This window comes from Cottoperca gobio, chromosome 24, assembly GCF_900634415.1.
Source record: "Cottoperca gobio chromosome 24, fCotGob3.1, whole genome shotgun sequence".
Lineage (NCBI taxonomy): Eukaryota > Metazoa > Chordata > Actinopteri > Perciformes > Bovichtidae > Cottoperca > Cottoperca gobio.
In genome coordinates, this window is record NC_041378.1 from 19,847,393 (window position 1) to 19,875,074 (window position 27,682).

The 27,682-nt window shown below is 41.0% G+C and overlaps 3 protein-coding genes across 3 annotated transcripts; all 3 read right to left on the minus strand.

Annotated features, from left to right (window-relative positions):
- Nucleotides 1–1,436: 1,436 nt before the first annotated feature.
- Nucleotides 1,437–8,266, minus strand: rpl7l1 (ribosomal protein L7-like 1). Its single transcript, XM_029425984.1, has 6 exons — nucleotides 8,146–8,266; nucleotides 7,634–7,742; nucleotides 7,328–7,491; nucleotides 2,438–2,575; nucleotides 2,188–2,297; nucleotides 1,437–2,017 (listed from the first exon to the last, which is right to left on the minus strand). Exons 1-6 carry the CDS (start codon nucleotides 8,157–8,159, stop codon nucleotides 1,809–1,811), a joined length of 744 nt encoding a protein of 247 aa, XP_029281844.1. The 5' UTR covers nucleotides 8,160–8,266; the 3' UTR covers nucleotides 1,437–1,808.
- A 5,611-nt stretch (nucleotides 8,267–13,877) lies between these two features.
- On the minus strand, nucleotides 13,878–19,381 carry tcf23 (transcription factor 23). The gene is made up of 4 exons (XM_029425409.1): nucleotides 18,781–19,381; nucleotides 18,189–18,341; nucleotides 15,623–15,787; nucleotides 13,878–14,957 (listed from the first exon to the last, which is right to left on the minus strand). The coding sequence occupies exons 1-4, from the start codon at nucleotides 18,946–18,948 to the stop codon at nucleotides 14,817–14,819; spliced, it is 627 nt and encodes a 208-aa protein (XP_029281269.1). The 5' UTR covers nucleotides 18,949–19,381; the 3' UTR covers nucleotides 13,878–14,816.
- A 2,795-nt stretch (nucleotides 19,382–22,176) lies between these two features.
- On the minus strand, nucleotides 22,177–27,617 carry ephx1 (epoxide hydrolase 1, microsomal (xenobiotic)). Its single transcript, XM_029425360.1, has 9 exons — nucleotides 27,192–27,617; nucleotides 26,241–26,432; nucleotides 25,910–26,090; nucleotides 25,613–25,831; nucleotides 24,742–24,871; nucleotides 24,429–24,643; nucleotides 24,210–24,318; nucleotides 23,563–23,685; nucleotides 22,177–23,184 (listed from the first exon to the last, which is right to left on the minus strand). Exons 2-9 carry the CDS (start codon nucleotides 26,418–26,420, stop codon nucleotides 22,971–22,973), a joined length of 1,371 nt encoding a protein of 456 aa, XP_029281220.1. The 5' UTR covers nucleotides 26,421–26,432; nucleotides 27,192–27,617; the 3' UTR covers nucleotides 22,177–22,970.
- Nucleotides 27,618–27,682: the final 65 nt, after the last annotated feature.

Below are 27,682 nucleotides of genomic sequence, written 5' to 3' on the forward strand. Positions count from 1 at the left end.
CGGACGTGCACCAGCCTCGCGCCTTCAGTGACGACAGGCATCAGGAGTGTTGTTACCCTCCTCATATGAACATTGTATGGGTTAATTTAGTGTCTAAAGGGCCTTACCTTGGACCACTCTTCTCTTCTGCATGCACACTGAAGCCTCGGCACATCACTTCACTCGGATGTCATCGTGAGCTGAGCTTGAGGGGTCAGGCGGGTAAGGACCGCCCATTCTCCTTGACATTGGGTGCGGCATTCACGTGCTCCTCGTAAACTAGCACTCACCACCGGAAAAAAAATAAAAACGAAATTTCGTGCCGAAAATTGTTTTAGATGTTGCCGCACGTGCAGTTTCGGCTGAAAATATTCATAGTCCCTGTAATACATTGCGTTAGCAGTGATTTTCAAAACCCCGTAATTATTTGAGATAGAAGAGGTTCACATTAGACACGCATGTCACTATGCAATAAAGTGTCCAGTTACTGTCATGACATAGGTTTTGCCTATTTGACACAAAGCGGGCTTCAGCCCTCATTAGTCACTTTTACTGAAACCGTATAATTTCGACCGTTGCGATATTTCTGAAATATATTTATTTAGAACATTGATTTGTGGGCACACTTCCATTGTGACCAAAATTAATCTGAATTTAAATCTACATAATATGAAGACCATAAGTGTGATAATTAAATTTAAAAAGTTGCGCATGCTGTGAAAAAGGTTGATTTAAATCTGCGTGAACCGTTGCTCATGGGGTTAGGGGCCATCATGGTAACTATGGTAATTAACCACCATGGCGACGTTCGCCGATTGATCTTGTAGATGTTATGTCGGTATGCAGGGAAACAGAAGGCCGTTTCTTACCTGTTGTTTCAACGTCAAGTGGGTACACCGACAGAAATATCCACATTCACACCGACCCCATGGAAAACACCAGGGACTGACATTCATGAGACGTCCCCTATCCTCAATTTGTCCCAGTGCGCATTGGTAAAGCGCAGCTGCATAAGTCCCCACCCTCTAGCTGCTGACTCATAGCTCATTGAATATATACTGACACCAGTACATAGCCAGAGTTTACCACAGTTTCACTCAGTTCTGGGTAATTATAGTGGAGTATACATTTTAACAAGAAATGAGTATCCACACATCATGCTCCCTGAAAACCGTGACATCGGTTCATCTTTTTTTATTATTATAAAAACAAGTGTATTTACAATTAATTATTAATCAATCTTAGACACATTGACATCTACTAAATGAAAGTCTATCTATATCTATATCTATATCTATATATATATATATATATATATATATATATATATATATATATATATATATATATATATATAGATAGATAGATAGATAGATAGATAGATAGATAGATAGATAGATAGATAGATAGATAGATAGATAGATAGATAGATAGATAGATAGATAGATAGATAGATAGATAGATAGATAGATAGATAGATAGATAGATAGATAGATAGATAGATAGATAGATAGAGATAGAGATATATCTGAGGAAACGGAACCCTTCAGACATTTTCACTAAAGAGCACACCAGCTTCCATAAGTCCCTAGTAAGCGGCACTGTACGAGACAAGAGACCCAACCTTAGGGTCTTGTGAGGTCTCACAGATGGAATCAGAAGAATGGGTGTACAGATAAATGTATAGAAAATATGACTCTGGGTAATACAAGCTTCTCTGCCAGGGAAGCAAAAAAAAAGTAATAATATTCTGTTGTTGGCCTTTGCTCCATAAGAAATAGAGCATCCTTATAGATGCTGCAGAGCTTCGAACGTGCATGCATTCGTCCTCAGTTCAGTTGTCTGATTATAGAGTTAATGTCTGTATTGCGAAATCCAGGGTTTCCCAGGTCCTTCAGGAGCCCAGCCTTATCCTTGGCAGCGTGACGAGCCACTGACAGCTTGAAAGGCAACAGGAAGTTGTTGGCGGCCCGGAAGCCCCTACCAACCAAGTAGATCTCGTGAATCAGGTCCTCCAAACAGATGATGCCATGTTTACCTAGGAAACAAGAAGAGGAGAGTGATGTGGAGTGTAAAGACCGTTACGTGAAAATACAAGTGTCTACAGTTTTTTTCTTTTTCATTTAATCTGGCTGTAGCATTCAACTGACGGCACTAATGACCTTGAATGAAGCTTTGGCCTGCCATCATACTGTGGAAGAGACGTACCCATGTGCTGCTCAATGAAGGTGTTGTCTGTGAGAGGAACTCTTCTCCTGCCTATCCTGGTCTGTCCTCTCTTTAGGATGAGCTCACGAACAGACTTCAAGTTGGGAAAGCTATTGGAAATATTACCATGCGTTTATAATATGCAAAACAAATTTGATCCTAGCTCGTTTTTCAGCAGTCACCCCAGTTATTCAGCGTCTTTGAGTTTCTAGAAAAGCTCTATACAAGATAATGTATTATTATTACTCACCCCCAGGCCACATAAGGCTCCAGCATCTTCATCATGGCTATAGAGGTCTTGTTGATTTTGACAAAGGCCCCGCTGAAGATCTTCCTCAGCCTCAACATCTGGACCACCTTCATCACTTTGGGACTGACACCTTTAATCCTAACAAAAGAGGATCATCGAGTTTCATAATGGTGATTCATTATGTGTATGTGTGGGGCTTTAATAATACAGATACACCACAACAACCATTTTCATTCACTGTAACGCTCAACAGCTGACCTTACCACCTCTTGTAAAGGGACATCAATTAGAGTGAGCATGCTCATTGGAGTAGGGCTGAACTATTAAATCACATACAAACCCATTGGAGCAGAGAATAAATTAGTGGAAAGGGGTAGTGAATATACAGTGAATGTTTCAGTTTGTTTGGCATAAGCATAGGGGAACATTTTTAAGATTCTTCGGTGAATAAAAGCTACAACTCCTCTAGACCAAAGCCAACTTTCTGTATCTGGCTTGCTTCCTCCTGATCAACGTGAAAACTCAAAGTTAGCAACAACTTCGGGCCAGTATCAGGCTGAACAACCTTTATGGTGGAAACCCTACACCACGGTCTGGAAGCTGAAGCAGTAACAGTTAACGTTTACAACAAGGCTTTGACTTATCTTAACAATTGTAGAGTGGTAGAGCCATAGTCAATGTGCTCTTTATTTTGTGTGATTAACACAGGAGGAAAATGATCAGAAAAAGGGCACCGAGGATTATGACCACCTCCACCGGATCAGAAATTATACAGGACTGTCTCAGAAAATTTGAATATTGTGATAAAGTTCTTTATTTTCTGTAATGCAATTAAAAAAACAAAAATGTCATACATTCTGGATTCATTACAAATCAACTGAAATATTGCAAGCCTTTTATTATTTTAATATTGCTGATTATGGCATACAGCTTAAGAAAACTCAAATATCCTATCTCTAAATATTAGAATATCATGAAAAAGTATACTAGTAGGGTGTTCAACGAATCACTTGAATAGTCTAACTCAAAACACCTGCAAGGGTTTCCTGAGCCTTGAAAAACACTCAGCTTGGTTCAGTAAACTAAATCACAAGTATGGGGAAGACTGCTGATCTGACTGCTGTCCAGAGGACCATCATTGACACCCTCCATCAGGAGGGTAAGACACAAAAAGAAATGTCTCAAAGAGCAAGCTGTTCACAGAGTGCAGTTTCAAAGCACATCCACAAAAAGTCTGTTGGAAGGGGGAAATGTGGCAGGAAACGCTGCACAACCAAGAGAGATGACCGCAGCCTTAACAGCATTGTGAAGAAGAGTCGCTTCCAGAATTTGGGGGAGCTTCAAAGACAGTGGACTGAAGCTGGAGTCCAGGTATCAAAAGCCACTGTTCACAGACGTGTCCGGGAAATGGGCTACAATAGCCGTATTCCCATGGTCAAGCCACTTCTGAACTCAAGACAACGGAAGAAGCGTCTGACTTGGGCTATGGAAAAGAAGCACTGGACAGTTGCAGAGTGGTCCAAAGTCCTCTTTTCAGACGAAAGCAAGTTTTGTATTTCATTTGGAAGTCAAGGCGCCAGAGTCTGGAGAAAGGCTGGAGAGGAGCAAAATCCAAGTTGCTTGAAATCCAGTGTGAAGTTCCCACAGTCAGCGATGGTTTGGGGAGCCATGTCAGCTGCTGGTGTTGGTCCACTGTGTTTCATCAAGCCCAGAGTAAATGCAGCTGTGTACCAAGAGATTTTAGAGCACTACATGCTTCCGTCTGCTGAAAAGCTCTATGGAGATGAGGAATTCATTTTCCAGCATGATCTGGCACCTGCCCACAGTGCCAAAACCACCAGTAACTGGTGTACTGACCATGGCATTACTGTCCTCGATTGGCCTGCCAATTCCCCTGACCTGAACCCCATAGAGAATATGTGGGGTATTGTGAAGAAGAAGCTGAAAGACACCAGACCCAACAATGCTAATGAGCTAAAGGCCGCTATTTAAGCATCCTGGGCATCCATAACACCTCAGCAATGCCACAGGCTGATTGCCTCCATGCCACGCCGCATTGATGCAGTAATCCGTGCAAAAAGATTCCCAACCAAGTACTGAGTGCATTAATGGACATTTTCAAATGTTTGATTTTGTTTTGCTGTTATAAATCTTTTTTTTTTACTTGGTCTGAGGAACTATTCTAATTTTTTGAGTTTTCTTAAACTGTAAGCCATAATCAGCAATATTAAAATAATAAAAGGCTTGCAATATTTCAGTTGATTTGTAATGAATCCAGAATGCATGACATTTGTTTTTTTAAATTGCATTACAGAAAATAAAGAACTTTATCACAATATTCTAATTTTCTGAGACAGTCCTGTATGCATGAACTGCAAGGCCATCTACCACCAACGAGAGGATGGTCCTCTCTCCTCCACTCCCTCTCTCTTCTTCTCCCTCTCTATCTGTATGCATTTATGTAAATGTATGTTACTAACTCACCATCCGGGGTATCATCCCCGGAGTGTGTTTCTCATGTGGCAGGTTGCCACTGATAAAGTTTACGTCAGGAACATGAATCGTGACAGCGCCTGCTGACCTGGTCCTGCTGGACACCGGGAAGCCTTATTGACATTTTCCTGGATTCATCCATACTTTCTATTTCTTTTTTTCCAACACAACATAATTTCTGTCAAATGTTGTATTTGTACTATGTTGTTTATCCTGTACACACGACATCTATTGCACGTCTGTCCGTCCTGGGAGAGGGATCCCTCCTCAGTTGCTCTCCCTGAGGTTTCTTCCATTTTTCCCCCTTTAATTATGGGGTTTCTTTTAGGAAGTTTTTCCTTGTGCGATGCGAGGGTCTAAGGACAGAAGGTGTCGTAACCTGTACAGTCTGTAAAGCACACTGAGACAAATGTATAATTTGTGATATTGGGCTATACAAATAAATTTGATTTTGAAACAGAAATTGTGTGTTAGATCACTTTGCACACACACTTTTTATTTGCAGATCCGTTTTATAATTGCAAAATCACTTTGCGAGTTTACAAAATAATTATTTTGCATTTGTGAAGTGTTTTACATTTCAGTGTTTCCCCTACCATTGTCTTGGCAGGGCGCTGCGTCCCGCCAACGGAGCCCAGCCTGAAATTGAAGGCGTTTTGTTTTTTTTCACGGGAAAAAATGAAAATATATATTTATTTTTTTCACAACTCACATTGACAGGTGCTCTTTTATTAAATAAATTAAACGCTTATGCTATTGATCTAATTTATGTGCACGTTTCAGTTTGTACTTTCTACTTTGCACAGTCACATTCCCTCCTTCGCTCCGTTTTGAGAAGGGCGGGGCTTCGCACACACCTACAGAGCGGAAGAAAGGAGAGGGGAGAACTAAATAGAAAACACGCTACGCATGCGAAATCTCCCCACGCATTCCGCCCCCCGGTGAGCGCCCCTCCAAAAGCAGTAAAACATAGGGGAAACACTCCATTTATAGATTACACATTGACACACTAATTGTCTGTACACAAAAATAATATTGAAACAAATGTATCTCCATAATCCTTATAAAGATCTTCCATTCTTCATTTAATTAAGTTAAATAAACTGGATTTAATCTGGCTTTCTTTTAATTGGCCTGTATAGATCATGTGCATGTGACTTCACGCTTATTTCCCAACCCGTAAATCAGCCATGTTGGTTGGAATACACAACCAAGACTGCGGCCGTTCATGTGTGAGTTGCTGCAACGCTTCGTAATTTTCTTTGCATTTAAACGTTTGAGATTGAAAGAAAATGCCAACCTTGTGCGCAGTGTATAATTGTGGTAATAACGCTACTCGTGACCCAGAAAAACGGTTCTTTAGATTTCCTAAAATCATCAAAAAACAACGATCCACAAAAGAGGGATGAATTGCTGTCCGAACGCCGTAAACTGTGGCTTAGCAACATAAATCGTGAAGGATTTAACAGAAGAAAAAGCACAATTCACCCGTGTGTGTGGCGTCCACTTTATATCTGGTAAGAGCTCATGCTAAAGCTATGTTTTCAATGTTTACGTTACATTTGTGCTTATGATATACCCGAACACTGTAAGACCTTACCTTTCGTCATCAGGCGAAGTGGTCTTTTTTTGGCCGTGGTAAAATCCATATCGCTGACTGGTAAATAAGGCACTTTCTTTACATGTGATGGCAGCCATTTGCTCTTTTCTTCTGTGCATGTTTTTGTTTTGCTTATTCTTGAGCCTACTTCACTTGCGAAAAGCAAAGCACCAATGTGAGAACATGCTTTGCTTAATCCAGCCATACAATCACAGTGTGCGAGGATAACATCGCCGCTCTTCTCACTCACAAACCACGGCTTGAGCGGTGTATCTCGAGCTCTTTGAGAGTGATTTACACGGGCATGGACGAGCTGTCATCTTTCACTGGTTTGGTAAGAAGACTACCAACCCAGCTAGAAACAAAGAAATTATAAGCATCTAAGCTCTTGTATGCCTTAATTTGTGCGTTGGTTGCCCACGACGTTTGTAGCACAAGGTATTTCACAATATCCGGATATTTAATCGGCGGTAATGAATCTAAATCCTCAATATAATCTGACGGCTGTCGCGTGTACAGGTCATGGCCGCAAATTTGGACTTTTTCCTCTGAATCTTGCCTTTGCAGAGGACTCCAGAGAGTCAAAATACTTTGAAGAAGTCGGAGTTGTATTGTTGTTCGCTTTAGACGCCATTGTTGATTTGTTTTCCAACCAAAATGGAGTCGCACGCATACGTCACACAGTTTTGTCGCGTGTTTGCACACTACCTATTCCTAAGTGAAGTCTGGAATGCAATATTCACAGGAGGTAGTGAAACAGGTATGACCCTGCAAACACTAACACTCAAAGTACTCACTCTCTGATGCGGACGGCGAAGGCTAGCCTGTTCTTAGCTGGAGGCAGAGGGGCAGGCGGCCTGTGCTCACTTCTGCGGATGCGGGTTTCATCACGATGCTTCCTGTGGCTGTCTTTCAAGAAGTCTTCTAATCGCTTGAACTTTAATGGTTTGCCTTTTGATATCTGGAATAATATAGAAATGCACATGGAAATATACAGCAGCACATTGTCCATGTTTTACATCAAATGTACATTTGGATGCAGTGAAGCCTGGATCACCTGTATTAACGTGTTGCTAAATAAAGGGCAACACATGATCTCTTACCTTTCTCTTCTCGAGCAGGGCAAGCTTGGCTTGAGTGGCTTTGATGGCCTGGTATGCTTTCCTCTTCTTCAGCAGATACTCAGGAACTAACTTGATCACTTTCTTTGACCTGATAACAGGAACACACATACGGTCAGTGAGAAACTTGAAATAATCAGCTAGATGATACAGTTCACCAGGTCTACATGCAGCTTCAGCTTTACGTTTTAGTGAAACTGTGGTCCCTGAATATGTCATCTATTCAAATAGAGCACAGAACATAGACATAACTAGCTCCACATATTGACTAAATACCGCGACAAGAACTCATGTGGCTTTCTCTCCGTAAATTACTCCCGGACTCATGTGAAATCAAGGTCCCTACAATCGTCCTTTTCTGACCATCAGCCCGGTAAATATGGGTCTTGATTGAATTGATAAAACATCGATTTGTTACAAAGACTCAAAATAAAACAACTGCACGTAGAGAAAGACAGGATGGCTTTAGATTATATTTAACAACCATTACATACTCAGCTTCGGCCATGGTGAACTCTGGAGACGCAACCGTCGCTGAGAAATGACGTCATAGGCCCGCATCCTTTATTTCTACACTTTACAGTGCCACCCAGCGGTCAATAACAGCACTTTAAACTGCTCATGTCAAATAACCGTATTCATAATCTATTGATCTATTTACTGTCAACAGCACAATATACGACAATAAAACTGATAATACGAAAACATATTCAACTAGCCCCTAGTGTTGTACCTCAATATAATCATGCAGTTCATCACAGTTTCACAGAACTTTGCTTGTAAAATTTAAATGTGTCACTCACCAAGCAAATGTGTATCTCAAGCTGCAGACAGAAATGTGAGGAGAATGAAATACTATAAATAATACTAAATGATTGTCGATTGTTGATGTCAAAGATCGTTTTAGGAACTTGTATACTAAAAAGTTGATAATCAGCATTTGTGAGGTAAAACCAACGCGTTGAATTTAGAATGAAAGACATGTCACTGCTATTAACATATTGATGTTTAAAATAAAAATCATGAGTTTCCCTATTCTCTGGAAAAGCTGGTCCTCAGTTGGAGGTTTTAGTCCGTTTCTGTAACCTCTGTGGAGTCAGACCGTATAATTCAACCTCTGAACTTCTCATTATCGCCTGTGGCTGCTGCTCTAGTTAAACAGGGGTTTCATAATGTGAACATGAGAATCAGTTAAATAAGTGTTTGAAACACTTTTTTATAAAACTAACCTCTGTAATGATTTATACCAACATAATGCATGATTATTGATAATACATAAGAAGATTTTCTATGGCTTCCTAATGCCCTTTATTGTCTGGTGTTTACAATATATCACACATGCATACAGAATGATGAGCCATTATGAACATCAGGTGGCTTCTGTATCCATTATGGGGTGACACTGTTTTTATGGACTCATTGTCACCGTACAGTAATACAGTGGAATCACAATGTGTTATAATCAGGTTATAATGTGTTATGCACGGTTTCATAGAGTTTAACAGCTTTCTTTAGTGAAACCTTATAATTTTACACAAACGAATATCTTCTACGATAATATCGTTCTCACGTGATCTAAGTATGGTCACATGATGCGATTTCTACTCAGGCAGTAATCCTCAGCAGAATCTCACTGGCTGAATTTAAGTGAAACTGCTGAACAACAAACTGTAAGGATGGAGGGGGTTGCTAATCTTAATCTTTAAATGCTTAAAGCTCTTGCTATTTACTGAAATGCCATACTTCATGTGTCAAATAGCAGCACTGACCTTTTGCTATCAAGGTAAACGGAATAAAAGAGAAAAATAAATGGATAAATTATGTTTGAATGTTAGAAAGTTTACCCAAGCTTAATCTTACAAGGGTAATATACTATTAGAAACAATTTACAGTTAAGTATAAGTATCAAGTAAGTAAGTATAAGTATTAAGTATCTTTTCCCCTTTCCCGTTCATCTCCCCTGTTGTTCCCCTCTGTGCTCCTGTCTTCTCTTCTCCTTCTGCACTATTCTCTCTATATCTTGTTTCTCGACTCTTCTCCTCCACCCTCCCCTCTTCATCCTTCTCTCCTCCTCCTCCATGTCACCCTCTGTTTTCACTTCTTCCCAGTTCCAGCAGAGGCCAAGCCAAAGCAGGGGGAGTGTGGCCTCAGAGCTCCATAAATTCAGCCTGTAATCAGCGTGTCCCGGCAATAATGAGCAGCAGATAGTGAAAATATGTTGATTATCTCCCAACATGAGGGAATGAGGGGGCAGACAGTTGGGATACACACAAGCTCTTGAAGCTGTTCCAGTGACATAAATAGTTGTCTTTACATGAAAGCATGAGCAGTAGATAGAGACGCTCCCTTGGGTGGACCAGCGACTGTTTTGGGTTCTGATATAATGTATGTATTACTGCAGGTACACTTAAGAGAAGCACACACAAAATGAACTTTTCTGATAAACCAGTGTCTTGAAAAATGGCGTTGTAAATATATCTGCGACCAAATCAATCTCTTCTCCTCCTTCAGCCATTGTGGGTTGAAAAAAAAAGCTTGTAGAAATCTACACAAATTAGCTCGTTCAAGTTCAGTTTGCTAGCTCTGCATAGCTCTGCCTCTCAATAGTGCGTATCCAATCAAAAGACGTGCACGTGCTGACGTTATCGTACGCCTGCTAGCTGGCCCCGGTGTTGCCAACTCGAAATCTGATTGGTTAACGCCACAGTTTTGTTTCTGTTCACTTTAAGCTACAGGCGCCCGCACTGTTGATTCTGAAGGCCTAAGGGCAGATTTCTTGGACCCTGGCAACACATTATTGCTGAAATATCTCCAAATCTCGGTCTGAGGCTGGAAGCAGCGCAACCAAGAGGAAAGTTATGAAATGAAGAGAATATACTATGGGGAATAATTGAATACATATTTGTGGAAAAAATATATCAAAATTAAATTTATATTCTGATGATGTTTAGGCCAGCAGAGAAGGCCTTGCTGGCCCTGACGGCCCACCACTGGGTGCAACAGAGCATTTGGTTTCCATATGGTCAGTTGGGTGGACTGAATTTAATTGAGTAAAATTCACTGAGAGAAATATGCAAGTTGAACCATCTGAAATAGTTAAAGTACTGAAAGTAGTAGAAGTGGCACTCAAAATAGTTTTTGTTTAAGTGTGAGCACTGAAAGTGTCAATTTCGAAGAAGTGGAGGATTCAACTGAAGTTGAGGCTCTGAAAGTAGTTGATCTCAGAATCAGAATCAGAAATCCTTTATTAGTCCCACAACGGGGAAATTTACATCGTTACAGCAAAGAACATATGAGCAAAAGAGCAAAAGAACATATGAGGTAAAGTGCAGAGCGCACAATAATTAAATAAAAATAATATAAGTACAAGCGGTTGAGTAGTTTATAAAGATGAATATTGCACAACTTGGGATTCATTGAGTTGCAAATGTTTAAGTGGAAGTCCTGGGGTATAAACTGTGGACATTGTAGGAGTTAGAAACAATGCATTTTGGATTTGTTTTTTTGAAAATGTCTGTTTAAACCAGGAATGACCATATTCAACTCCCGGTGGGACGATTTTTGTACATTTTGATTCGATTTTGAGGTAAATAATTGTGCCTTTGTATCACAATCAAAAGAGCTCAATGTATGTTGAGACGTAATATTTCTTTCAAATTCTTCCATTCTGCTCAGTTTTTTTTATGGACCATCATTGTGTCATTGACCTGTGTGATAAGACAATAGACCAAAACAGACACCAAGATGAGGGTAAAGGAGGTGGACGCAGAGGACCAGGCTAAAATCCTGAGAAATCTATGGGAAAACTCCCACCCACTCACCACAGAGACTACTACCCTCCACCATATCGTCAACTGAGGGTTAACAAGGTCTATCTGATAAATTGGACAATTTTGAGGTCTATGTCTCAAACGGCTTTAAAGTTAAATCTATCTGCATCACTAATTTATGCAGATTTTGTATATATTTGCTGAGTCAGTGAGATCTACAAAGGTCTATCTCCACATGTTCAAGCATAATTTTAGTGTCACAAAGGTCTATCTGCTGACAACCAATAGCAGGGCGGGAAATGAATCACGTGATCATTTTAAGCACAGGAATAACTTATTCAAAACGTTTTGCTGCCAACTGTTTTACATGTATGTAATCTTGTAGATAGTAGTTCAAGATAAGATCATTAGTAGTTGAAGTTAAGATCATTAGTAGTTTAATAAAAAGTCTTAAAAATTCAGATTTATTAGCAAATATAATTTTCACTTTTAAGTTTCCTGCCATGTGGAACTTGTGTAAACATTTTTAGAGCTTAAAATAAAGCTAAGTTGCATAAAATATAGTTGAGGGTTACATTTTCAATTTTCGGGTGGGTAAATGTCAGATAGACCCTTGGGACTCTGGGTTTCCAACAATTTCGGAACCACAAAAGTCTATCTGCAAAATTAGTTTAGTTTCTACCCATAATATGCACTGAATTGGCCCAAATAGTCTTAATTGCACTACCTAGTGTGTAGCAAGTGATATGTCAAAATTGGTTGGAATTGGTTTTATAGTGTCCACATTATGAACTGTTGAATTTTCAAATGCGTTTTTCTCAAAACTCATCAAAGTGCAGATAGACCTTGATAACCCTCAGTCGATATTATTATTATTATTATTATTATTATTATTATTATTATTAACAGCCAGATGGCGGATGGAAAGGTGCACGATGCATTGAAGATTGGACAGGACAGTGTTTTCTTCGTCGCATATCTCAAATAGGATGGTGACAGTGAAATTCAAGACAAAAAGAGTGAAGATCATATGTGACCTTGAGCGTTGTCTGCTCGGCTTCTTGTGGCGCAGAGAAAGAGAAGAAAGGGGCTCTCTGCCCTCTTTGAAAAAAGAGGAAGAATGCTCGATATCATCAGCAAATTGAATTGAATTAATTTCAATTTCAAGTATTTTGCAAATATAAGCGTATCTATCAAATCTAATCAATTTACCTTCCTCTAAAACTTCAAAGTCTGACGTCAAAATGTATCAAAATCAGGCCACCGACATTTTGAAAATGTCAGAAAGGGATTCAGCATCCTCCGACCCCCAAAACCACTCCAATATCGTTAAAATCCTCCAAGTGGTTGCTGAAATAGTGTCCATATAGGTAATTATGCTCTTTTATGCAAAACATGCTAATTGTTAAACATATGAAAGTTAGCATCCGGCATTTTCTAAATGCTGGGGACCCGTGCTGCACATACTAACATAAAACTTTGGGGAGCTCAACATTTCCAGGTCCACATACTGATAAAATGAAACAAGAAAAGTTGGAATGTTTTTACCTTTCATTAATTCCAGTTTTATAAATTCAGTGTTTTACTGGTGCTGGTTCTTATTTGACCTTATTCTCTACAGTTTCTTTACCAAACTGTGGGGCTCCTCCTTTCTTTCTGTAACCTCTGCCTCAATAAACAGACTTCAGCAGCTCCAAATTAGTCGTCACTACTCACAGGAAATCGGGGGCAGCCGGCCCCCTCTGGACAGATTTATAGAGCTAGCCTTGAACGCTGGGCTGTTGCTTGTGGAGCTGAGCCATCTTGTTCAAGGAGGAGAGGATTTCAGTTGTATGCCTCTTCTATCCACCCTGCTAACATATCTACATGACTTATTGGATTCAGTGCTGAGTTCTCATTTCTGCAATGTGTAATCATGCCTACATATTAGCAACAACATATGATACTTAGTAATTTACGAGTTGAGATACAGAAACTACAAATACTGTGAAAAAAGGAAGACACTGGGAACGTTATCTTGTTTTTAATGCATGGTGTTGTCCAGTTGAACTGTGTTTCAGTTGGATTTACTTTTTCACTTTTAACCTGCTCTACATTTTACTTACAGAAATACAAGAAATATCAAGAAGCTTTCCCAAATCATAGGAAAAAACTAGAGGAGGTTTCTCAAACATTTTTTATGGTTTTGTGACTATTCATAAACCCAAAGTGTGATATGTAGGCATCAAATGTAGTCATTAGGCTTTTAATTAATTATCAGTCCCCAAAGCTTTGATCTAAAACTGTGCAACACTGAGGCTCTGCGGCATTTCTGATGTTTTCATTTCTAATTCTAATGCACAGAGGTTTAACTATTTCTGATTTAGTTTGTCAAATAGTAAGAAATAAGAAACACACACAAGCTGTAATTTTAGATTAGGTTTTACTCAAAGTAAAAGGTTACATTCTGTGGCAAGGTTGTAATGAGAACTAAGTGATCATTACAACAGAGATACGAAGTGATCAGACAGCAGCTGTGTTCCCACAACAATCCCTCCCTCACCACACATCTGTGTGTCCATCACTCCCACACACACACACACACACACACACACACACACACACACACACACACACACACACACACACACACACACACAATGAAACACTGTACAACCTTTATATCAAGTAAATAAGCCACACGCTGTTCCTCCATCAAGTGATTTGTGCTGTTCTTAGTTATTAGATCCTCTTTAAAATCCATTCCTGTCTGAAGCTCAGATACTGATGGAATCTTTTAGACCATAGTGAATCTAAACATCTGAGCTGTTGACCTATTAACCTCTCTTTCGCTCTCTCTCTCTCTCTCTCTCGCTCTCTCTCGCTCTCTCTATATATATATATATATATATATCTGTGTGTGTGTGTGTGTGTGTGTGTGTGTGTGTGTGTGTGTGTGTGTGTGTTCTCTGGTGGAAAAAACAACTCTTCCAGGCTTTTTCAGATACACAACAAACTATTAATAGGAAACAAAGAAGCTGTTTTCTGTTTAATCAGGATAAGTGACCAGTTTTTGAATGAAATAATAAAAAATAAAAAGTAGTCTTTCCTAACAGCCAGGGATAAAAATGGCCACTGTTATTGTAGCTGCATATTGATTAAAGCCCTGTCCATTTTATTTTTTATTTCTTTTAAAAATATTATAATGTTTGTTTTCCTTTTACTTTTGGATGTAACTTGGGAGGAGAGCTGTGTAACCAAACATATACTTTGCAGTAAATGTAGAAGTAAAGTATCTTCTTCTTGTCACTGATCACTGTCTCCAGATATATCTTCTTCCATTGCTGCCAATAGTAGCTACATGGCTGGTTAACATTGGAGATAAGAAGCAGGGGAAAGTCATGTTCAATGCTCTGCTAACACTCTTTGTCTGCTTCTGAGGTGGGGGTTAGTGGGTGTGTCCCGTCCCATCCAGGTAGAGGCATCTGATTGGCTGGGACTCCTGATACCAGCTCTGCCATGCTGCCACAGTAGAGCAGGGAACGCATGGGCCACTTCTGAGGAGAGACACACCACACTAAGTTAGCTCTTTATGCAAATATGATATCACCTTTCAGGCTACACACAGGCTGCCCAAGCTTATTGGTTGTTGGGTATGTATGCAGGTGAGAAGAGGGGTGAATACCTAGATAGGATTAAAATACTATAACACATACTTTTTGGTGGATTATGTGTTTGCCAATTTACATGAGATGCTTGGACAGATTCAGAAAGAGATGGCAATGTAATTTTGCCCGTACATTTTGTCGGTAATTAGAGCAGCATTGTTATTTTATTAACCAAATACAGTTTCTTACAGAACCGATTATCCAAATAACTCATTAAAGTATGATTATCTAGTTATCATTAGTAATATTAATGGTTTTATGTACTTATAACTTTATAAAATAAGCCAGTTATCCAAAAGTAATATTCATAGTTTTATGTGACCCATTAGAATTAATGAAGATTATAGTTTATTATGTATGATTATTATAATATAACAACTTTCACATGCCACCTGACATGTGTACATATGTACATGTCAACATGACTGTTGATCTTTAACAAATCTTTCTGTGAGATAGGCCTGTCTCACAGAACTTTCTCAGAGGATGATTATTATCATGTCAAACAGCGGGGCATGTCCTCTATATGAATATCAATCAGTTCCTATCCTTACTTTAACAGGATGCAGGTATCCACCCGGCCTGGAAGGCAGGGTGTGCTCAGCCGGTGTCCCTCCCTGGTCTAGGGTCTCTGTTAGGTAAGCTATGTAGTTAGTAGCCAGAACCAGAACATCCAGCTTGGACAGCTTGGTGTCAGGTGGGACTGAGGGCAGAGCCGCCTGCGGACAGAGGAGGAGCATGGAATCAGCTTCCTTTCAACTCTCTAACATGAACTGCATTCATTAATGTTACATTCAAAGGGATTTAGCACATAACACATGAGTAAGAATTGTCAACTCTGAGAGTGAGAGTGTGACATTGCAGCGGTTAGGTTTTAGGGTGAGACAGCATATACAGTATAGTCATTTTCCCTTATCCTCTAATGCAGGGGTGTCAAACATACGGCCGCGGGTCGGAACCGGCCCACCAGAGGGTCCAATCCGGCCCGCGGGATGATTTTGCAAAGTGTAAAGATTACAGAGAAGACATTAACTGCAATTTTTCAATGAAAGTAACTGTTATTTCAAATGTGTCCACTGGTGGTCGCACACAACACTGTCAAGCAAGCAAACTGTTGATGCTGGAGCTGCCGGTAAAGAACTTCTGGAGCTGGCGGGTTCTGTCAACATTACACTCTGTCACCGTCATTACACAAAATGTCTTTGTCAAAAAAGGAGAAAAGTGGACACGGAGTGTAGAGTTTTCCAAGACAAATGGACCGTTTCCCATTTATTCACAGAGGTGAGTGGGAAAGCTGCTTGCTCGGTGTGTTCGCGGCAGGTTTCAGTGCTCAAAGAATATAATATTCGCTATGAGACTCATCATGGCGAAAAATACAACAGCTTGCAAGGACAACTGAGAAGAGAGAAGATAAATGAATTGTTAGCGGGTCTGAAGAAGCAGCAGTCTGTTTTTACCCATAGCCGAGATATCCGCGATGCAGCAGTGAAAGCTAGCTACCGTATTCCTACGAAATAGCATTAGCATCAAAGCCAGACTGTGAGGGTGAGTTCGTGAAAACATGAATGCTGAAAGCTGCAGAACTCGTGTGCCCTGAGAAGCGACAGGCTTTTGCCAACAATAGCCTGACGAGAAACACTGTGGCAGATAGAAATGAAGCACAAAGTCAAGTCATTTGTTGCATTTTCGGTTGCAATTGATGAGAGCAGGGACATTTCGGATGTTGCTCAACTGGCCATATTCATTCGTGGTGTTGATGAGACTTTGACCGTCACTGAGGAGTTCCTTGAGTTGGTGTCTATGAAGGACACCACAACAGCAAATTACATTTTCAATGCTCTCGTTGGAGCGCTGGACCGGGTCGGAGTGGACTGGGCCCGTGTTGTTAGCGTGGCTACAGATGGCGCGCCATCAATGATCGGGGAAAAAGCAGGTGTTGTGACAAAAATCAGAGAGAAAGTACAGGCTGCAAATGGAGGACATGGTTTTTGGACATTTCACTGTATTTTGCACCAGGAAGCATTGTGTTGCAAGTCGTTAAAAATGGATCACGTCATGGCAGTGGTTGTCCGAACTGTTAATTTCATCCGAGCCAGAGGTCTGAATCACCGTCAGTTTGACAGCCTCCTCAGTGATAAAGATGTTGCCTATAGCCTGCCATACTACACTTACTGCAAATGCTGCTTCAGACACTTTTGCACCATGAACAATATATTTCTGTGAAAATGAATACTTACATTGGAAATATTTTAAGACATTGAACATTGTGACATATAATGTCAGTCAGCAGCTTCAGTACAAAGAGCTACATCTTTTATGTATTTTTTATGTATACATTTACAAGGCAGCGGGATAACTTAACCTTCCTTAATAGTTCCCACTTTAGTTTGTGTGGTGTGGTGTCAGTTCAGGTGATCAGGATTACTACACATATGTAGAAATGAATGTACATTTAAAAATAATTTCTATAGCTTGACGAGATATTTTGATCATAAAGTAAAATACTATATTGTTCAGTTCCAGATACCTGTGACTAAATGTGTAGTGCCTTTGTAGACACACTGATGTGTATGTTGTACACATGTGTAATTGATCAACTGAGGCATAATATTGTTGCACTTATTTTTCTTAAGAATTTCAGGTTGTTCATAATGTTTTGTAAAAATATAGTTAATTAAATGTGAATATTTTCAGAATGTACTTGTACTTTTTTGTACTAAAACAAAGGGGAACATTTGGAGTTGTCGTTATTTACAGGTTATTATGATATGATTTTACTGGTCCGATTTTACTGAATCCCTCATGCAGCTGGTGTGTGTGTGTGTGTGTGTGTTGTCTGAGGACAAAGTTTGAATTGGACCCAGAAGTTAGATGTTTAGAAATGGTGTGTGTGAAGAGTTGCTCCAGGAATTGTGTCTAAGCAATTAAGAAAAACTTGTTCAATCTACTTTTTTCTATTTAATGCACAGCCTCTCATTGTCTCAATATGTTCAAAATCAATTAATTAAACATAAAGCAGGTGATAAAACACAGATTTGCAGGGAATGACTCAGAGTCAATGAGAGCAGAAGAAGAGCCCCAGCGAGTGTTCAAGTGAATGTCAGTGTGTGTCTGATGTACCTGCAGGCTGTGGAAGGCCTGTCTTAGGTTGCGAACGCGGCTTCTCTCTCGCGCTGCATTTTCTGGAGAGTGTTGACCCCTCAGTGTCCTGGTCTGGACCATAGACTCACAACCAGAACCAGAGTTTAACCTAGACCCACACACAGACTGCACCTGTAGCAGAGGACATGTTAGAGCTGGACAATAAAATTAAATAATATCAAATCAAATCAAATCAAATCAAATGGATTGTGAAGTTAGAAAATATTGAAACACTGAAACATTAGAAAGTGTGATACAGAATATTCACAAAATTAATCATTTATTTTACACTACCAATATGAAACATATCCTTTTACTAACATTAACATCGTGTTAATTGGTTCATTTGAAAATACAACTTCCTATTGCAGTGCTTACCGTAAATTGAAATTTGAAATTATGAAGAAAATGGATAACTGGTAACAATGGGAAAGTATTGCCTGGTGTCATTAATACATTTAAAGCAAGTTCTATGCCATTTTTCCTGTTTTATCATGGTATGTTCATGATGAGGGTTGTTCATATTCCACTGGTCTTTGAAACCAGGGTTGTTTTTGAGGTTCAGACTCACCCACTTCCTGGGCTCCCGGCTGCTGCGTCTGCTCTGCCTTAGTCCGTGCACGGATGCTAGGCTGCTGGCTCCACAGGGCTGCTGCCTTTGTGGCTCAGCTGCAGAGCTGGAGACCATCTGGTGGTTCGCTGCAACCGACATGAGACCTTCCAGAGGATTCACCGCCATGGGGGCTGTAGCAGACTCTCCTGAAGACTTAATTCACTTCCGTACAGTCTATTTTCATTGGCTCAATGGAGGTTTGCTTTCCCGTGTTGGAGTGTTGTGAAAGTATTATCCACTAAATGCTTTGGTAAATACACGACAGAACACATAATCTGAGGTTATCGTTCCATCTAGGCATTTTAAAAGTCAAAGTAGATATAAATACTGGCTGAAGAACAGCTGAAATCACTCATCTGATCTTATAAACTTTCTATTCTGTGCTCATTTTTCTGCATCTACTGAGGACCAAGCATCTCTAGAGTTCACCAGGCCTATGTGGGTCCCCATTTCCACAAAGACCTCTAAAAACCCAACAAACACCGTCTGCCTCTCTGTGCATCACCGTCTATCCAGAGAATTCCTCCCAGTATGACTCTCACTCTCTCTGTCTCTCTGCCTCTCCGTCTCTCTCTGCTTGTTTCCTTATCGGGTGAGGTAATGTGGGGAACTTCATGCGGCCCTTATCTCAGCAGCCCGGTCATCCTGATCCTCCCCTGGCTGTTTAGCTGCCAAGAAGTGCAGGCAGGCAGTCAGCCTGGGGGAGTGCAGCTCTGGGAGGGTGTCCCGAGCCAGGGCACCGGGGGGGCTTGGGAAACTCAAAGCTCTGTTAACAACTGGGGTGGGAAGCTTGGGGCAGTGCGACATTGAACATTACCACAGAGGCGGAGAAGCCTTTTGGTTTGTTGAAGACAACCTCATTATAATGAAAATCACTGCTACACAACACCTGCAGTTTAACTCCAGGCTGGTTCTCCATTAACCAAGTCCGTGAAACCCACACTTAAATGTTCAGAGTCACCAACCCCTATTCCAGAAATCCAGTTTAATAAAATGTCTGTCTGTTACTTTGCCAAATAATACCCTGAAGCTAACTTGCTATGAAGAGAGCTAACTCCATCTTTACCTACGGTCGCAGTTTTAGGTTTCAAATCTCAACCAAGGTGCAAGCCTGACACATCTTTTTCTGCAAAGCTCTACGATGGCAATCCTGAATCTCATGTTGCTATGGCCAACATTTCCAAATGTAAAGTGGAACATTATTAAGAAAAGATGCATTAAAGTAAAATCCCTGTCAATGAACCCGCACGTCAAATAGACTAGAGTGGATCTGAGATTAGAAAAATGCACAAAATGCTTATGTTATAACATTATATTACAGTTCATTTAGCTGACGCTTTTGTCCAAAGCGACTTACAAGAAGTGCAAACAATCATGAGGATACAACTCTGAACAGCAAGAACCTTCAAAGTACATTAGCTTCAAATAGGTGAAATCATTTAAGTGCAGAACAATAGCTTCAAATAAGCCAAACAAATGTAAGTGCAGTACACAAAGAGCAGAATTCATTTGTTTTCTTTCTTCATTGGCCGAGGTGCAGTCAAAACAGATAGTTTTCAGTCTGCAACGGAAGGTGCATTCACAGCACGGTAGGCCAGCATCAGAGTCTTGAAGCAGATTCGGGCCGCCACTGGTAGCCAGTGAAGGGAGCGGGGAAGAGGTGTAGTGTGGGAGAACTTGGGTAGATTGAAGACCAGTCAGGCTGCTGCATTCTGGATGAGCTGTAGAGGTCGGATGGCACATGTAGGCAGTCCAGCAAGGAGGGAGTTGCAGTGGTCAAGGCGTGAAATGACAAGTGCCTGAACAAGAACCTGCGTCGCCTTCTGAGTCAGTAGGGGACATATCCTCCTGATGTTGTACAGAGTGCATCTGCAGGAGTGGGTTGTTGCAGTGATGTTGGCAACATGTTACATGTTACACAAAACCTTTGTGTTTCACACAATGAAATGTTCTTTTTCAAAAATAAGAAAGTAAGAAGTAAATTAAAAAATGTTTGTCTTTTATTCAATTGCACCCCCGCAGATTATGATGGAAGGGATCAGGCCCATTTAGATTTTGACTTTGATCGCACTTTAGTGAAAAAATATTTAGCTGTCCATTCTTCATTAAACACTCGGCACTCACTGTCGACTTTTCTTTTCTTTGGTTCACTCATTGTTACAGAAGCGCTCAATGCGAGGGCAAACGTGAATTAGAGAGAATAGAATGCGGTCTTTACCATAATTTGGACAATTTTGTATAAATATTTGACGGGCCGGATTAAAAAGCTCAACGGGCCGTAGTTTGCCCACCCCTGGGTTAGATGGACATTTTATGACAAGTACGTTTTTACATTATTGGGTGCTAGCAGACGCACTCTGTATTGTACTGTAGCTGTCTCTTTAAGTGTCCAGCTTGTGAGTTAATGATCTGTGCTATAAATCTGCAGTTATCTCCATGTTCAATGTGTTCTGTGATGGCAAACCCAGAATCATCTGTTCAGGTTAACTGGGTTTCTTAACCTCCTTCACAGAATAAACTCCAGGGCTTGTGAATGAAGCAAACACACAACACATGAAACATGCCTTTGTAGCTGGAACTATGAGATTTATTTTAGATTAATTTAATCATAGATAGAACATTGTGTCCTAATCTGAGATACATGTCATTATGGCCATCTTGGGATGGTATCATACACTGAACTTTATTTTAGATTGAATCGTTTAAAAAGGGAAATAAATTGGTAAAGTTGACAAAACATGTGATTTTCAAAGCATTTCCACATATACATTCTGAATGCCCATTGTGTGAGAATGTCTTTCCATTTTTCTAAATATAACCAAATAATTTTCATAATTTAAGTAAATCATCTTCAGACAGAATTTGCGGAACAGCATTACAGATTTTATTCAGCTCCTTCAAAATCAACATGAGTACCCATGATGATTTTACTTTTTATTTTCAGAATTATCAGAATCAGAAATCCTTCATTAGTCCCACAACGGGGAAATGTACCTGATTACAGCAAAAGAACAAGAAAGCAAAGTGGCGAGTACACAATAATTAAATAGAATAAAATAGAGTAAAAGTAATATAAGTACAAAGTGGTTGAATTACTTTTATGTTAGGCTATCATGTCAAGAACAGAGGCTTACATCTATACAAGTAACCCGTGCTTCTACTGCAGACAATGAGACAAAATGTAACGTTAATGCATAGCAAATAAATCACAGACAACCGTGTAATGCATGAAAGACACCTGACGTTAACATGGCAGTATGGTTTAAGGTGGTATCATGGCAGTATGGTTTAATTAAGGTGGTATCATGGCAGCATGGTTTAATTAAGGTGGTATCATGGCAGCATGGTTTAAGGTGGTATCATGGCAGTATGGTTTAAGGTGGTATCATGGCAGTATGGTTTAAGGTGGTATCATGGCAGTATGGTTTAAGGTGGTATCATGGCAGTATGGTTTAAGGTGGTATCATGGCAGTATGGTTTAAGGTGGTATCATGGCAGTATGGTTTAATTAAGGTGGTATCATGGCAGCATGGTTTAAGGTGGTATCATGGCAGTATGGTTTAATTAAGGTGGTATCATGGCAGCATGGTTTAAAGTGGTATCATGGCAGTATGGTTTAAGGTGGTATCGTGGCAGCATGGTTTAAGGTGGTATCATGGCAGTATGGTTTAAGGTGGTATCATGGCAGCATGGTTTAAAGTGGTATCATGGCAGTATGGTTTAAGGTGGTATCGTGGCAGCATGGTTTAAGGTGGTATCATGGCAGCATGGTTGTGGCTGCATGTTATCTGAGGAATATCCAGGCTGAGCTGCTCCTCACCCTCTTCAGCTCCAGACTGCACCAACACACTGTGATGCCACCTTGCAAACTGCAGGTGCAGCTTTTTACAACAATTGCAGAAAGAAGCTTTCAAACATTTTCTAGTAGTAACACAGAACAATACTGGCTCAATCACATAGAAGTATGATTAGGAATTTCACTAGATAGAGCCAACTATACTAGGGATTGCACCTGAAGAAAGACAGTGCTTACTATCTGGAATCACAATATGGACACGTCTACCAATTGCTCACTACTGTGTCCCAGTTTCTTTCCATTCATCAATCTGCTAATCAATACCTTCATTCTGTACTTTTAGTTTCCTCATCTATTCAACTTTCTTCATCTTCTCCACTGTCTTCGTGAACTTCTGGATGTCCTCGGCCATCAGCTGGGGTTCCTCCATTGCAGCAAAATGGCCGCCACGGGCCATGGGCGTGAAGGTTCTGAGTTTATGGTATTTCTGTTTGACCCATAGTTTGGGAGTGTGCATCAGCTCGTTGGGGAAGCAGGCAAAACCAGTGGGGACGTACACGGGTATCCTGTAAAGAGACGAGGATGTGTTAGCAAGGTGAATGTTATTTTCGTGCTGCTAACGTATGACGCTAGTACACCTCATATACTGCTGGATATCATTATGATCACCCTAAGCATCCTGTTTCAGTAAAGAAGTCAAGCAATACCAACAAATGATAAAAATATCCTGTAAAAAATATACTATGAGCGGAAAACTTGAATCTATCGACTCAAAACTCCTTTGAAAGGTTTATTTGTGACTAGAAAACTGTGGCCCAGAACCCCTGTTTCATAGCTGCATTTACAGTCATTTAAAAGGATAAACTACTTCATACTGTTAGTTTCTGCTCTCTAAGCACCATAACGCTGGACTGGTCACATTAAACTTGGTGGCTGTCACTCACTTAGAGTGAGGCTGGTTGAGGCCTTTGCCAAAGTTTTCCTTGTAGAACCTCATGGAGGAGACAATGCAGCCAGAAGTCCAGTAGATCATCACATTAGTCAGCAGGTCATCCAGAGAGAACTTCCTGCAAGAAGATTTAATATTACAGTAACATTTATCCATATATTCTGTATCTGAATATATTTGATTAGTACAACTCTTGTAAACCTTTGGAGCCTGGGGGCTACTGCTAATACATATGCTCCTGCACTGATGGTATTTAGAACTTATTGCAAGTTCGTAGGCTAACCCAGCAACAGGACTGTGTGGCTCCATCATGGTGGATCAAGCTGTAGTAGGATTCCGGTGGGACGAGAGGAGAACGACTCGAATGCACGGTGCTCAAAGTTGATGGACAAAGTTTCCCTGATGTTGGATTTTAAAGATGTCGGCCATATTATCTGACCTGAGAATTCACCGTTGTTTTTGTTGTTAAAATGCACTTCAGGAATGCACAACTGTTTCTGTTCAGCATTGTTTTGTCATGTTTTTTTTATGTAGCACAATGGACTACAACTGCATTTATTTGTGCCACCCTGTGTTACATAATGACAGTAAATGATCCTTGAATCCTTCTAGGCTGACTCCCTTCTGCTCTGTAGTGTGTACCTGGTGAGTCCTCCGTCCTCCAGGTTCCTGAAATCGCGGCTCGTCCACGTGGAGAACTTCTCCAGAATGTAGGCAGCCAGACCCACTGGGGAGTCATTTAGTCCTCGACCTGAGGTGAAATGAGTTAGAAACAATAAAATAATAATAGCATTTTAGATGCTTTAAATCCATTTCAGGTATGCTGAAGCCAGTCTAGAGTCACTTGTTACCGGTCCTTACCCACAGTGTCAGGCTTGGTGGCCTGGATGTGCATGTAGCCAGACTCTTTGATGGACTCCACCACCAGTTTCTCAGTGCAGGGGTAGAGACGCTGAATATCCAGGTCAGTGAAGCCAAACAGCTTTGGGAAGCAACGGCCGAGCATGATGGATAGAGCCATGGGCAGCCCCGGCCTGGAGGGGGGGGCAAAGTTCACATGCAGGCCTCTGATAGTGCTGGGGTATTAAAAAAAACACAAAAAAGAAAAATACAGGTTATTGAGTAATACCTAAAAATACCTAGTAATACATAAAAAGTGTGTGTTGTGTCTTACTTGGGCTCCAGCTGAGCCATGTTGGTAGTGACCAGCCAGCCCCAATCTCCCCCATGAGCGTAGAACTGCTGGAAACCCAGGCGCCTCATCAGTTTGTGGAAGACATGTGCCGCACAAACTGAATCAAAACCTGTTCTCTCACACACACACACACACACACACACACACACACACACACACACACACACACACACACACACACACACACACACACACACACACACACACACACACACACACACACACACTTTGAGTGGATGGAGTAGATTTTGCAGGAAATTAAGTTATCACCCTTGTTAAAGAACCATTAATTCATATCCTCTTATAGCTTGTTTGTACGTTGTGTATATGTATATATACCCAGTTTACTTGATATGCCTTGCTAAAGCTTAAACAATGGAATTGACACCCCTGTAATATTTGAACTAACCAAGTGTGGCAGTGGGGTGTGGTTAGGGTGCCGGCTGCTGGGGAGAGACAGGAGTGTCCCAGCTGGAGGCCAGACAGCTGAATGGAATCAGGTAATCAGTGACATAATAAATGCATGGTGATGGCCTGGTTCTGTTCTCTTGCAGTAGGCTGGGTCCCAGCAGCGAAGTCATTTGAAGCCACAGCCCAGCGGTGGCACAGGACCACAGTGCACGAGAGCCGGAGAGCAGCTGAAGCACCTGTTTGTGACCACCGCTTAAACGTGTCAATTAAAAGTCTGTTTGGTACACTATTTTGTCTCCGATCATCATTCCCTCTACGGTGGACAGGTGTAGTCCACACCCAGATTTTTATATGCACTTGGCTTTTTGATGCACCCTTGGACTTTAGATGTGTTTATGTTGTGTTTTTGTAAATGGACGTTTCCATCCTGAAAACTCACCTTTCTTATGTGGTGCTTCTGAAAACCCGTACCCTGGTATGGAGGGACACACGACCTCAAACACAAGGTCGTGTGGGTCTGATGGTTCTGTCAGCAGAGGGATCAATCCATAGAACTCATAGAAGGAGCCCGGCCAGCCGTGAACCATTATCAGAGGGATAGCAGCAGATCCCTCCAGCACCTTCTTGGGCTTCACATGCAGGTAGTGGATATCAATGCCTGGATGGCAGGTCGATGAAGAAGAATAGGTTAAAAGACAATACCTTCTTCATGAATGTGTCAGCAGTGCAGACTCACCTTCAATGTTGGTTTTGAAGTTGGGGTACTGGTTGAGTTTTTCAACTTGTCTCCTCCAGTCAAAGTCATGTCTCCAGTAAGAGACCACCTTCTGCAGGTACTGAGAGTTGAAGCCATAATTAAACTGGCTGTCCTCGAGTGAAGGAACAGGGCGGGTATTATCCATCCTGCTGTACAGGTCCTGACAGACAGAGAAGATATGTACAGTAGAGGGAACGTGAGTTATGGTCCAGACAGACAGACAGACAGACATACAGACAGGCAGGCAAACAGGATATGTACAGTAGAGGGAATGATTAAATGCTATGGCGTGAGTATCTTGGAGTCTGACCTCCAGCTCTTCATCACTGGTGGTGACTTTAAAGGGACAGATGGTGATGTCCTCCCCACCATCAGGCGGTGCACCGGCCCCCCACCAGCCATCCTCTGTCTTTAGGACCTGCGTCCTGCTCCTCTGAACCAGGAAGATCAGTCCTGCGATCAGCAGGCAAATCAGCACCTCTGTGAACATGGTGCTCAGTGTCTGTGGGACAGACGGATGGAGAAATACAGGATGGGGTAGGGGAAAGAGTGAGACAACACAAGGATGCTTAGAAATCTACTAGATGTGTCTTACTAAAACAACCTGAACACTAAATACATGCATTAATATCAGAAATGTGAGAGAAACAGTAATTACTTATCTCTTGACTCTGTGACACTGGTGTAATGTGAGTGTGGGGCACAATAGTTAAATCACGAGTTTAGAGAAAACAGCCAAACATAAATGTCGCTGCTGTAGCGCAGTTGAGGATTAGAGAACAGGCCAGAGGTATGCCGAGTGCTGCATGACAGAGCTGTTCTCTGTTTAACACTTAATTTACACCATGAGCCCCGAAGCTTAGACTTTCAGACAGCAAGTGTGCACTGACACTCGCTAATGTATGCATGGGGAGAAGATATAAAACTAGCCTAAAACAGAGCATTGTACATGGAGTCCAACGAGCAAACAGATGATAATGTGTAACACACCTGTGTGATATCACAGATACGCCATTTTAACTTCTGCTAGCCAACCCTGATAACAGGCAGACAGCGAGAAGTTTACATAAGTAGGAAAGGTCACATTTTCCCTCCGCGCTTTATCTTAAAGTTGTGTCGCGTTACGGATACTTACAGCTGAACTCGTTAGGCTCTAATGTAACATTTTACGATATTACATTTAAACAGCATATCTTGCAACTTTAACTCGGTCAAAACAATCACTATTTCAGATTCATGTCACAGTGAATAAATGATTTACCTGTTATTCTGCTCTTATCGAACTCCTAACGTGAGCTCACGCCACTTTACAAAGTTAGACGTTTAACTCCAGCTGGATGGACAGATTGGATCGCTTGTAATTCTACGCGTATGAAGTGAAAACATGAGCGTGTGTACCAGATGTGCATTATGGGACTTGTAGTATTCGGCGGATGAGGACAAGCCGAGGGACTTGGGCTACTGAACCCAAACCTCAGTTTAACATTATACCAAAATATCAAATGTAGACTGTTATGTTATCTTTGCACAACAAAATGCTCCACAGAGAAAAACTGTAATTCGCGATTACTTTAACTCTTTCCTAGGAACACTACCCTAAACACCACATCCTGTTGAGCTGAAATCATGCAGACAAAGAGGGGCGTAGCACCACATTGTGGACCATGTACATAAACATTCTCTATGCCCCCCACATCCATAGCTATATTTTCTAGCATCTTCGTGGGCCCTCCTCACTTTCCCCCCCAGCCC

What these genes read in the sequence shown, in the direction of transcription:
- rpl7l1 (XM_029425984.1), bottom strand. An exon ending in TTCGCCGTCCGCATCAGAGA is followed by an intron (nt 2,576 to 7,327) that starts GTGAGTACTTTG and finishes CTCTTTTGTTAG; the next exon opens with GATTAAAGGTGTCAGTCCCA. An exon ending in CTTCATTGAGCAGCACATGG is followed by an intron (nt 2,018 to 2,187) that starts GTACGTCTCTTC and finishes CTTGTTTCCTAG; the next exon opens with GTAAACATGGCATCATCTGT.
- tcf23 (XM_029425409.1), bottom strand. Translation starts at nt 18,948, where the DNA reads ATGGCGGTGAATCCTCTGGAAGGTCTCATGTCGGTTGCAGCGAACCAC. An exon ending in AGGCCTTCCACAGCCTGCAG is followed by an intron (nt 15,788 to 18,188) that starts GTACATCAGACA and finishes CTCTGTCCGCAG; the next exon opens with GCGGCTCTGCCCTCAGTCCC. An exon ending in GATACCTGCATCCTGTTAAA is followed by an intron (nt 14,958 to 15,622) that starts GTAAGGATAGGA and finishes GTCTCTCCTCAG; the next exon opens with AAGTGGCCCATGCGTTCCCT.
- ephx1 (XM_029425360.1), bottom strand. Translation starts at nt 26,420, where the DNA reads ATGTTCACAGAGGTGCTGATTTGCCTGCTGATCGCAGGACTGATCTTC. An exon ending in AGAAGCACCACATAAGAAAG is followed by an intron (nt 24,872 to 25,612) that starts GTGAGTTTTCAG and finishes GTGAGAGAACAG; the next exon opens with GTTTTGATTCAGTTTGTGCG. An exon ending in ATGGCTCAGCTGGAGCCCAA is followed by an intron (nt 24,644 to 24,741) that starts GTAAGACACAAC and finishes TTAATACCCCAG; the next exon opens with CACTATCAGAGGCCTGCATG.